This window comes from Rhyacophila brunnea, unplaced genomic scaffold, assembly GCF_057557595.1.
Source record: "Rhyacophila brunnea isolate RB1 unplaced genomic scaffold, BYU_Rbru_1.0 scaffold_14, whole genome shotgun sequence".
NCBI lineage: Eukaryota > Metazoa > Arthropoda > Insecta > Trichoptera > Rhyacophilidae > Rhyacophila > Rhyacophila brunnea.
The window spans coordinates 36,605,275-36,616,731 of NW_028232796.1; the positions used below are offsets into that span (position 1 = coordinate 36,605,275).

Here is an 11,457-nt window from a genome sequence, read left to right on the forward strand (position 1 = left end):
AGATGTTTATCACACTTGAATGGTCAAAGACATAGCTTATAATAAATATCTTTAGAATCATCTTCAAATGCGTTAATCTTGCCGATTTTTTGAATAATAAAATGCCTAATTCTTGTCAAATTTGGGATCACAGAGATTATCAATATAATTTTTTATCGTAAATATTTTACAAAAATTATCTCGTAATAAATTATACTAATAGTTTTATAAATGCGTTTAAAAATTAATAAATGTAAAAAATCTTAACACCACTGCACAGTTATGTACCGAAATATGACTATATTCTAAAACATTAGAGCGAGAGGTTTAAAAGAATACTATTTTATGCAACAAAAATACTTTATGCAGTCATCAAATGTTTAAAATAACTATAAAGGATAATAAGGCTTCAAAATTATATAAATAGATTATCTACAACCTTTAAGGAGTGTCCAGGATCATGGTTTGAAAATACAATAAAAACTCAATTTTGACCTTGGACGAGCATGTCCCCCCTTAAGCGTAAGAAATAATGATATTCCAAGATTTTTTTCGCTTATTTCAAACTCTCGAGTATTCAATTTTTTTATCTGGAAGCACTTGTTTTGACTGTCATTATCTGGATGTATATTATCTTATCTATGGCATTTCTTATTATCGTCATCTATGGTCACTGAATTATTAAACGCAGTGTTGCCATATCTACTGAAATTTCAGTAGATCTACTGATATTTTTGGCAATATACCTACTGAATATACTGATATTTTCTGAAATCTACTGATATTTCTTCATTCCACAAAATTCCCACGAGCTGGGCTATTTTTGAAAATTTGGGAATCTGCGGCCCGCGGCGAAATATTTCTCCTAAAAAAACAAGCCGACCATGAAAAATTGGGAACCTGCGGCCCGCGGCGAAATATTTTGCTTAAAGCAGAAATCTACTGATAATTTGTCGAATCTACTGAATTTTTTTTACACATTCTACTGAAATCTCAAATTTTGACTTGGCAACACTGATTAAACGTCAAATAGGGAAACTGATATTCTGTCAGAGAGAGAAACAGAAATATGATTCTGTAGTGTTTAAAAAATATCAGAATGACATTTTTGATCAAGAGTAACATTCAAAAGAATCTACCGCAATGGAATCTTACCTCGTACCGTCACTTTTTCATCGGCCTCTTCTTGGTTTTGACAGTGTCAATTTTCATTCTCGTTATCATTCATCTCATTCCAATTACATCAAAGCAGCACGAAAATTACAAACACCTCACGTTAAACGATGTTATAAACATTCCCGAAGTCTTATTGTCTGATGAGGCACCGCTGGCAAGTCCGCGTAATCCCAAATGCACCTATTGGGATTGTTTCAATGTGTACCGCTGTGGCCAGAAAGGACATAATCGGATATCGGTTTACGTTTATCCCCCGCAGAAGTTTGTCGACTTTCAAGGAAACCAGGCCACTTCTCCCATGTCCAAAGAGTTTTACTTTATTTTAAAAACTATCGTTGAAAGCAAGTATTACACTCCAAACCCTTCAGAAGCCTGTCTTTTTGTTCCGAGTATAGACACATTGAACCAGAATCGATTCAACCTAAAACTGGTAGAGCAGGCACTGCAGAGCTTACCCTTGTAAGTATGATATATTAATATTGGGGGCTACTGACTGATTTTCCCCTGCGGTCACGGGACATCACATTCAGACATATACTTCAGATACAACGGTACTGTTTGGTTATGAGGAATACAGCGGAAAACACATTTTTAAAATAGCCGATATACTGGATTATTTGTTCGGTTAACCTAACCAAACCTAAACTAACCCAAAATGTGTTTTCCTCTGTATTCCTCATAACCGAACAGTACCGATACAACATTTCACGGTGAAGTGTGATATGGCAAACCGCATATGTAAAAGTTTCCGGATACAATGTAGATAATATGCCGACGATGCAAATGCACGCATCGAAAGATAAAGATTTAAGCAATCTCCTTATGATGTTTCAAATAATTATTTTTATTGTATTAAATGTAAACACCCACGGTGGCCACGCGGCTTAAGCGTTTTACTATTACGCCGTGGGTCTCAGGTTCGAATCCTGGGTCTGGCAAGTACACATATTGTTTTTCAATTTGTGTGTGGGTTTGGGTATGGACCTAATAGGTTGAGCAAGTGGCTGACATCCATTTCTTGTAAAAAACAAAATCTGTTAATACAAACCTCTACTCTGTGGAGGCCCATATCGTCACTGTTCTGGCAGAAGACACTAATTCGAAAAAATGACATATTGAGTTAGTTATACCATAATGTTCCTTATTTCAAACTTTACCGTCTGGAAACCTTCTTAATAAATAAACAGCCTTTATTTTAAAGTCATCCTTTTTACGATTACTTAATAAACTCACATGATAGACCATTTCAAACATTTTAACAACTTTCAAGTAACACTTAACAAGTCAAATTACTCTAAACTAGTATTCTCCAGTTAGTGTGTTCTGCCAGAACAGAGACGATATGATCCTATTAGGATCGGACATGGTCGAAAAACAAAATGTAAACTAAACGAATTTTTTATCTTACCTTTCGTGCCGGGACAACAAATGTAACGATTTTTCGAGTGCAAGAGTAGTGTTTTTTTTTTTATTAGTACTTAATTCTTTCGAAATTCACTATAAAGTTTCATTTAATAATTATTCCAGCTGGGAAGACGGGGAGAACCATGTCCTATTCAATATGCTCGCTGGAAAATCTCCGGAATTTCACACGGTGATGGATGTAAAAACGAGCCGAGCGTTAATAGCCGGAGCCGGCTTCGACTCCTGGACCTATCGGACAAGCTTCGATGTTTCACTTCCACTCTATTCACCCCAGGCACTGTCCTACGATGACACTTACCCTGTTGAGAAGACGCATCTCGTAATATCGTCACAAATAAACTTATTCGACGACCATTTAGCCGATTTGCAGGACTTAGCCGAAAGCACCACCGATATACTCCTACTGGAGAGATGCCAAGGAGAAATGCATTCGACGAATCACTCTGTACGATGTCAGTATAAGTCAGGCGTCATGTACAATTATCCAGAGGTTTCGAGGCACGGTCATTTCTGTGTTGTCGGAAGAGGCGCCAGATTGGCTCAGCCATCACTTCTGGAAGCCATGGCTACCGGATGTATACCGGTAATAATCGCTGATTCAATTATAATGCCTTTTAAATCAGTCCTGGATTGGCACAGAGCAGCTATTTTTATCCCAGAAGACAGCATTGGTACCTTGACAACCGTGCTAAAAGCTATAAGCAAAGAAAGAAGAGCTGAATTAACTCTCCACGCTAAATGGCTTTTTGACAATTACTTCTCGTCTATCAAGCAAGTCACGCTTGCCACTTTGGATATTATTAACGATCGAGTGTTTCCATTGATGGCGAAGACGTACGAGCAATGGAATATGCCTCCCAATCCGGTAAGTTTTCAATATTCCAATAAGCTCTACGTAAATTATTTTACAAATCTGTTATTTTACTGGAGAGAGCTTCAAATCAATCAACCGTGCAATAACTCAGGACTCAATATGTTTATGAAAATTTCAACAATGGCAAAACAGAAATTGCTAATTGAAACTTTTGTTTCGTTATTTTATTAAAATCGAGATACCTGCACACTCATTCTTTTTTGTTCCTCTTTATGATTATGCTAGTAAATTGTACGTTTGCAGAATGCAGCTTCCAATCCGCTATTTTTACCCGTCACTGCACCGAAGGCTCCCGGTTTTACGGCAGTCATCCTCACGTACGACCGGGTGGAGAGTCTTTTTACCCTCATCAACAAACTTGTCAAGACGCCGAGTTTGCAGAAAGTCTTAGTTGTCTGGAACAATCAGAAGAAATCTCCACCGCCGGGTAAGATACCCTAGATTATTAATATTATTTATTTTACCATGTCCGATCCTAATACGATCATATGGGCCTCCACAGAGTGGAGGTTTGTATTAACAGATTTTTGTTTTTACTAGAAATAGATGTTGGCCACTTGCTCAATCTATTAGGATATTAGGTCCATACTCTGACTCAAACACAAATTGAAAAAGAATATGTGTACTTGCCAGACCCAGGATTCGAACCTGGGTTAGAATGACACTTAAGCCGCGCAGCAATCGTGGGCGTATATGTTACGCCGAATGTGCGAAATTGAATATTACATGAAATGGGCAAAATTTTGCCTAAATCATGAAAAATGCAAGCCCGTTGCCTTATTCATGAATTAGACAAAATATCTGAAGAGTGCGTGAATTCGGCAGTAATTTTTCTGCCTAGTTCATGTATTGGACAAATTAGATAGTAGCGCTCCGGTGGTGTTTTTTGCAACTAATCAAACTAAACAAATGTGTCAAATGTCATTGATTATAATATAAAAATATACCAATCAATAACTACAATGACGTTCATATCCATTTACTATGCGCAAAAAAAATCTAGAACTATAATATGATAACGGAAGAATTTTATTGAAAAGTATTTTCGCAATTTGATTCGTGCTTAGGTATCAATCGTGCAATGGTCGATTGAATGTTTGTGATAGTTTGTTGACACTTGATAGCTAACCTCAAAATGGACATTCAGTTGAATAATTTAATTCAGAATTACAAAACCTAACCTAACCTAATAATAATAATATTATATTATGTCCAATTATAACTAATAAAACCATCCGTATTAAATTTACTTTTTCTTCTGTCATGTTGACAGTTCAAGAATTCCATACCCTGGCGAATTCATGTACTCAGCAGAAAATTTACCTAATTCATGAATAAGGCAACAGGCTTGACTATTACATGAATAAGCCAAAATTTTGCCCATTTCATGTAATAGTCAATTTTGCACATTCGGTGTAACATATATATAGCTATAAAAAATTAGACCACCATAAAAATAGGACCACCGTGTTTGCCTTAACACCTTAACATGCCTTAACTTAACATGCCTTAACACCGTGGTCGAGTCTATTATACTCCTATCTTGAGAGGAGGAGTAACGATCAATAATCATTTTTAATAACCTTTTGTTCAAATTCATTTCACAGCATCTCAATGGCCTGCGATATCGAAACCATTAAAAGTAATCCAAACGAAAGAAAACAAATTATCAAACAGATTCTATCCTTACGAAGAAATTGAAACTGAATGCCTTCTGACAATCGACGATGACATCATTATGCTCACTCCAGATGAGCTTGAGTTTGGGTAACTATTTTTTTTAGACACTAATATGACAAACAATGACATTAATATGGACGAATCACCTGGGAATAAAAATGACACTCACTTTTTTGTCGGGTCTGCCGAATGGCATAATCTGTTCTAACGCCATTACGATAAAGGTGATATTGCTATAAATTCCCGATGCTTTTAGTCGGGTCTGCCGAACGGTTCGGTTCGAACGGGTTCGCTCAAATGAACATTGACACTAAAAACACTATTCTAATGCCATTACAATAAAGGTTGATACAATTGATTGATTGATTGATGAAGATACCATTGCTATAAATTCCCGATGCGTAATATCGCATAATTAAAATTGCGTGACGTCTACGTATACATGTGCGAATGTCGCTGTGCATGAATTTAATTGCTAGCTACTGTAGTATTGAGTGCGTTGTCCATTAATAATGTCATTGATTCAATCCAACGAAAACAAACAAGTATGAATGAAAAAGTGTGCACAATTTAGTCATATCGCCAAAATATACCAAAACTATTATGGTTTGGTTTAGGCAGGGTTTAATGGATTTTTCAAAACTAACCAACACCGTCTGTAAATTGTAGTCTTAGTTCAATAAACACAAATAGGTATGACTAACAAAGTTTAATATGCACTTTTTTTAAAGATCTTAACAGCCTACCTCCACCCTTTGCTACTGGTGTACAGTCGTGTGGGTCGATCGTGGGGTGGATTTAAGTTAATTGCACCGACAATTGAGTTGTGAAAATGTAAAAAGCCTATACAGTTAGTTGTAATATAATATAATTTCATTGAATTTTTAAAAGGGTAGCATTAACCATCCATATTTTTAATGACTCGCCAACATTGTACAAAAATGGAAACTGCCGTTTCTAAGCCCCTCCAATAATGTCTACTTTTAAAACTCATTAAGGCTATACCTCAGTTGAGGCATGGTCTAAAAAGGTCATGGCTAGGCGATGCGCGGATTGTGGGTCGCGGGTGCAAATGACGCATGCTGACTGAAATATAATTTGTCATATAAATCCAACATGTGTCCATTTAATGTTCTGTTTATTGTTGTATTAGTAACAATAATAATATATTCATTGACATGTTTTCTTTTTAAAGTAAATGGATAATGTTTTTAGTCATCTTTACACGATTTAAGAATTAATACCCCCGACAAATTGACGTATTCACACCTCGACTTTCGCTCTCAGACTGCTAGCGAGTCCAAAATTTCGTCGCGCCTATACTTGAAAATTATTTGCTGTTTCACTGAAGTATCGCCTTAAAACTTCCATTTGCATTCTCTATGTCCTGGTTGTTCATAGATTATTCCCTTGTAGTTTATGTATTCATTTTTTGTAAACCATGTGGTCTTTTATAGGTTTGAAGTATGGAGAGAATTCCCTGACAGAATTGTAGGGTTCCCATCGAGGGTTCATCTATGGGATAATGTGACACAAACGTGGAAGTATCACAGTGAATGGACTAATCAGATATCAATGGTAAGCCAACTTGTCATACATATCTTTCAGACATAACTATAACTAGACAATATAAGCATGACATTTTTGAAGTTCGGGTGGGTTTGCAAGTTTTCGGTCAGTTATGAAAACAACAGCCCGTATTACATGTAGCAAATTGTTAAAATTATTTTCAATATGAATTATTAAATTACTTACAAAATAAATTCCATATTACTATGACGTCTAATCTAATTCACTGTTCTCATCTGAAAATAATAATCATCGCTGTCACCCGACTCTGCACCAATGTTTATTATCAAGTTTTCCATCTTCAATTTTTATATCATTATTATATTTTCATATCTATCGATTTTTTGCCTTCCCGCATTACTCTCTGAATGGTGCTAATCGGGACGCCAGTTGCTTCGTTTGCCGATTTAACAATATTATATTTCAAATTATACTGTTTTTTCATCAGTTTTAAGTAATATTCGGTCACATTAAAAACAATAATTTCTCGTGCTTGTCTTTATAAAGGTTTTTTGTAATACCCCGATCGAGATGGGGTATTCATTGTAAAACTATAAATATACTATTGTATCGTGTAAAACAGACTTTTCACACACATACGCATTCTTCATACACCTACTCTATGCGCACGAAAGTAGGTTTCATTCTGCGCAGGTCCGTGATTAAGTTGTTGCCATGTAGAAATATTGCTCTGTGGATATTTTCATGACCTTTAATTAAAAGTCAAGACACAAGTCTGTGAAGTAGTGCTAGAGTGCTAGTCTCTGTAGTGGGTCTTGGGCATGAGCCACATCCTGAGGCGGGCCCCCCTACCTATTGCTAATGTTAAAGGCAGCGTGACTCTCTACAGCAGGGGTTCACAAAGTGTGTCCCGCGAGAGTTCTGTATAAAAATTACATTACATTACATTACAAAATTCGAATTCAAGGTATGATTTTATATGAAAATAATGTTCAAGGGACTTTTTTTTGGGAAAATTTCGAATTACGGCGAATTTCGAATTATCAGTGTTCTTACTAATGAGGTTTTACTGTACCTATATTTGAAGAAATAATAATATTTCAATCGAAATTAGAAAAGTAGTATGAAAAATACGGCAACATATTAATTTACACGTCAATTTAACTGGCAACTCTAAAAACGGATACGATAACTAATGGAAAATCCATCCTGTCGTGTCTCCATTTTGGTTTCAGTCGGCTGCTTCAGTTTTGCATTTACATGTCAGTTTAACTGACAGTTCGATTCAAACGGAGACTGATAGCACAGCAAAACTGATCGTTTAAAAGCACCTAACACTTTTAACCAAGCTTTGCGAACCTTGAGACCACAAGATAAAACAGTGACACATGCCATTACATCTCTCGGAGCAGTAGTGTCGCCTGTCTCTGTCATATGTCACATTCTCTATTTTCAACTTATTGAGATCCCCGGGGTTCCAGCGGCTAGCTCAGGTGTCCATCGAACCCCGGATTCACAAAAAAAAAAGGAACGATATATTTATGTTTGTGGTTAAATAAAACACTAAGACTTTCTTGTGTGTAACTTGGTATTAGGTATCTATTTTAATCTTGAGTTTGACAAGGTTATTTTGTAGTTTTTTACAGTTACAGTCGTCAGTCCGTATCGTTCTAAAACCGGACGCTCACTAATTTATTTTTTTTTTTCTTTTTAAATTCCTCGTACCGACGCCATCCAGCAAAAAGGACTCTCGTGATTGGCCAAATTTTATCGCGTGATCTTTGATTCGGCGAATCACGAGCCTGACCCTGGCGCCGGCGCGCGAGGATTTCATGCACAATGCGCGGCAAAATTTAATATATTTAAATACTTATATTTAGTCTTAAAATTATCGCTTTCATCCATCATCATTTATACTTTTTAAATTAAAAAATACTTACGTGGTTGAGCAAGGAATCAGATTAGATGTTTTATGAAGCCGTTTCTAGAGGTCAGGGTTACGTTTCGACTTGAGCTACTAAATGATTATTTTACACCGGGAGAAGCCCGCCTGTAACAGGGGTGTATCATTATACCTGCCTAATTTCAATTCACAATATAAATTGTGTTCAATTTTACAGGTTGTTTTTTTTTTAAGTAGATAGCTATTTCAGTTGTAACACCAACACCATTATCAAAACTGAAAAAATAAACGACTTGTTTACGATTAAGAATGAAAGTCATAGAATGAGACAATTTATGATCTCTTTCCCTCACTTTGGGATAATACATTATTTAATATTTTTTTCGTGAATCTATGCTTTTCCATGCCCTAAGGCAAAATGGAATTTTGCCCTATAAATGCTAACTCAATTAACTATAATAATTGTAATCGTTTATTATCAACAGGTTCTCACTGGTGCAGCTTTCCACCACAAACTGTGGTCATGGTATTATACGGTGGGAATGCCGGGCGACATCCGCCAGTGGGTCGATGACAACATGAACTGTGAAGATATCGCCATGAACTTCCTCGTCGCTAATCTTACAAATAAGCCACCGATCAAGGTAACATTTATTTCTACCCGTCCGTCCGTGTAAATTTGATGAAAATCCAATGATTACTCCTTATTTATTGTTATTATTATTAGTTCTTCACTAAATGTTTATTAACTAACAATTTCTTCTTGTTAGTCCGTATCTGCTCCTCAATTGTAGCATTTGGATACAATTTAGTGCCTCCAAGTATCCCTCTCATAGCTTCATCATATACTTTTTGGATGGTATTTGACAACTTTCTAGGACGTCAGAATCTGGAGGATGAAATTTTCTTAAGATCAATTTATTGTAGTAAGTGTCCGAACGGGGTCGAACGTTGCTTTATCACTTTCAAAGTGACAAGCCGTTGCATGGCCGATCTTCTTTATTCCTATTTAAAATGACTTGCAGCTAATCGGATCAACAATCTTAAAAGGTTTTTTCCAACGTTTTAGTTAGAACATCGTTCATCTGAATAATGCAAACCATTATTTACTTGACAGGTTGCTCCGAGAAAGAAATTCAAATGCCCTGAATGTACAAACACTGAGATGCTCTCGGCTGATATCGGCCACATGATTGAGAGATCGGCGTGCGTGGACCGCCTTGCCAAGGTCTACGGAAGAATGGCCTTGAAGACGGTGGAGTTCCGAGCGGACCCTGTCCTCTTCCGGGATAATTTCCCGCAGAAACTCAAGTGGTTCAATGACATCGGCAGTCTGTAAAGCCAATCTGTGAATGGCAGGGAGAACCTATACATTTAATGTCGGCTATCCAGCACTGCTGCACCACTATTATCTATTGAAATGTTTCTCTGGCATTTGAAGTATTGATTTCGGGTGTCTGGCGTTTAGTTAGTATGGTAATAACTCTTACACGATGGTTACCAGAGCATTTATAAAAAAATTTACTAATTCATTTGTCATTTTATGTGTACTTACCTATTATTTGTTAGGCCGCTATTGAACTATCAAAGATATTTTATCAATTATTTTATAGCATTTAAGAGCATTACATTGTGCAAAATATTTTATAAAAGTTAACTGTACAAAATGGACAACGAATGTTGGCTTGTACGTTTATGTTTTCTATTTCTATTTTTGTAATTTTGTTGGTGATTTTATATCGCATTTCAAATCTTTCATGCTCTACGATTAATAATTTTGTTCGTTAATTTCTTGCTGTCTTCAATTTTGTATTTTGTAGAGAACTGTCAAAACAATAGTGAACCCAGTGATGTTTACTGAAATTTCAGTAAATATACTAATAATAAACTTCGTCAAATCATCATTGTTAAGGGTTCGCCGTGTGATTTTAACAAAGTCTGAATATCATCTGCAACAACACCTTCGATGCCTCCAGATACGGCTATAAGACTAATCTCTTCGATGATATTTTGAATATCACTTTCATAATTGCAGTGAACTTGATCAATTTCACTGAACAACCTTTTTGAAACACCCTTCATGCACGACTGGGTGACTTCATTCCACGCTTCGTCGATGTTTCTGATGGCTTTCATAATATTAAATTCCACCAAACCCGCATGGCATCTCTATCACCAGTTTCTTCAATGAGTTGAGAGAAGAAGAGTTAGACGATCCTTGGATGCTTTAAATCCAGAAGCAGTCGTCTCCTTTATGGAAATAAACGTACATGTTGGCATTCGTTTCCAATAGAGTCCTGTCACATCCCCATTAAAAATTAAATGTGGTGGATAATTTTCTCTTTCCACAATTTCCCATTTTAAAAAAAGATCGCAATATTACGAATCCGCATTCGCCGGGGTCGCGATGAACGGTTACCTGTATTAGTGTAATAAGGTTTGAGGTATTAATTAAATTCTTCTCTCAACTGACAATCATTTTGATGTTACCCGGTAATAGTACGCTGTCTCTTTGTTCCTAGTTGAAGAGCTATCTGTTATAATATATGAGTATTGGGATATGACTAGGGCTGTTAACGATCCCTGTATTTGAAAGAAAAAGGACGGTAACTCTAAAATCACTATTTTTCAGTAAAGCCAAAAGAAAATTGAGTTTTGGACAGCTTTATAATAAAAATTTCTATTCTGGGTTTATGTGTGAAATTTACTATTTACAGCGAGATAGACAGTTTAGGCGGCTAACTTATCGTAATGATTTACCGCCTCAATACATAAATATGATAAAGTGATAATATTTATCACTTTAACCGTCGATAGCCGCCTTGTGTATGGAATAGCTTCGCAAGACTGGTTTTGTCTTATAGATACATAATTATATCAAAATTGTTTT

General features: G+C 36.1%; 1 protein-coding gene across 2 annotated transcripts; it reads left to right on the forward strand.

The window, feature by feature from the left end:
• The first annotated feature begins 992 nt into the window (after positions 1–992).
• On the forward strand, positions 993–11,206 carry sotv (exostosin glycosyltransferase sotv). 2 transcript variants are annotated; one of them, XR_015069983.1, is made up of 8 exons: positions 993–1,614; positions 2,683–3,445; positions 3,698–3,881; positions 5,062–5,221; positions 6,592–6,712; positions 9,053–9,211; positions 9,685–10,435; positions 10,505–11,206. XR_015069983.1 is itself a non-coding variant. In XM_085942247.1 (7 exons), the coding sequence occupies exons 1-7, from the start codon at positions 1,079–1,081 to the stop codon at positions 9,904–9,906; spliced, it is 2,145 nt and encodes a 714-aa protein (XP_085798373.1). In that variant the 5' UTR covers positions 993–1,078; the 3' UTR covers positions 9,907–11,206. The 2 variants fall into 2 exon arrangements, 1 of the variants encoding a protein (XP_085798373.1); XM_085942247.1 differs by having other exon boundaries at positions 9,685–11,206.
• Positions 11,207–11,457: the final 251 nt, after the last annotated feature.

Coding starts and splice junctions, on each gene's coding strand:
- sotv (XM_085942247.1), top strand. CDS start 1,079: ATGACATTTTTGATCAAGAGTAACATTCAAAAGAATCTACCGCAATGG. Junction 1,615..2,682: donor GCACTGCAGAGCTTACCCTT/GTAAGTATGATA, acceptor TAATTATTCCAG/CTGGGAAGACGGGGAGAACC. Junction 3,882..5,061: donor GAAGAAATCTCCACCGCCGG/GTAAGATACCCT, acceptor TTCATTTCACAG/CATCTCAATGGCCTGCGATA.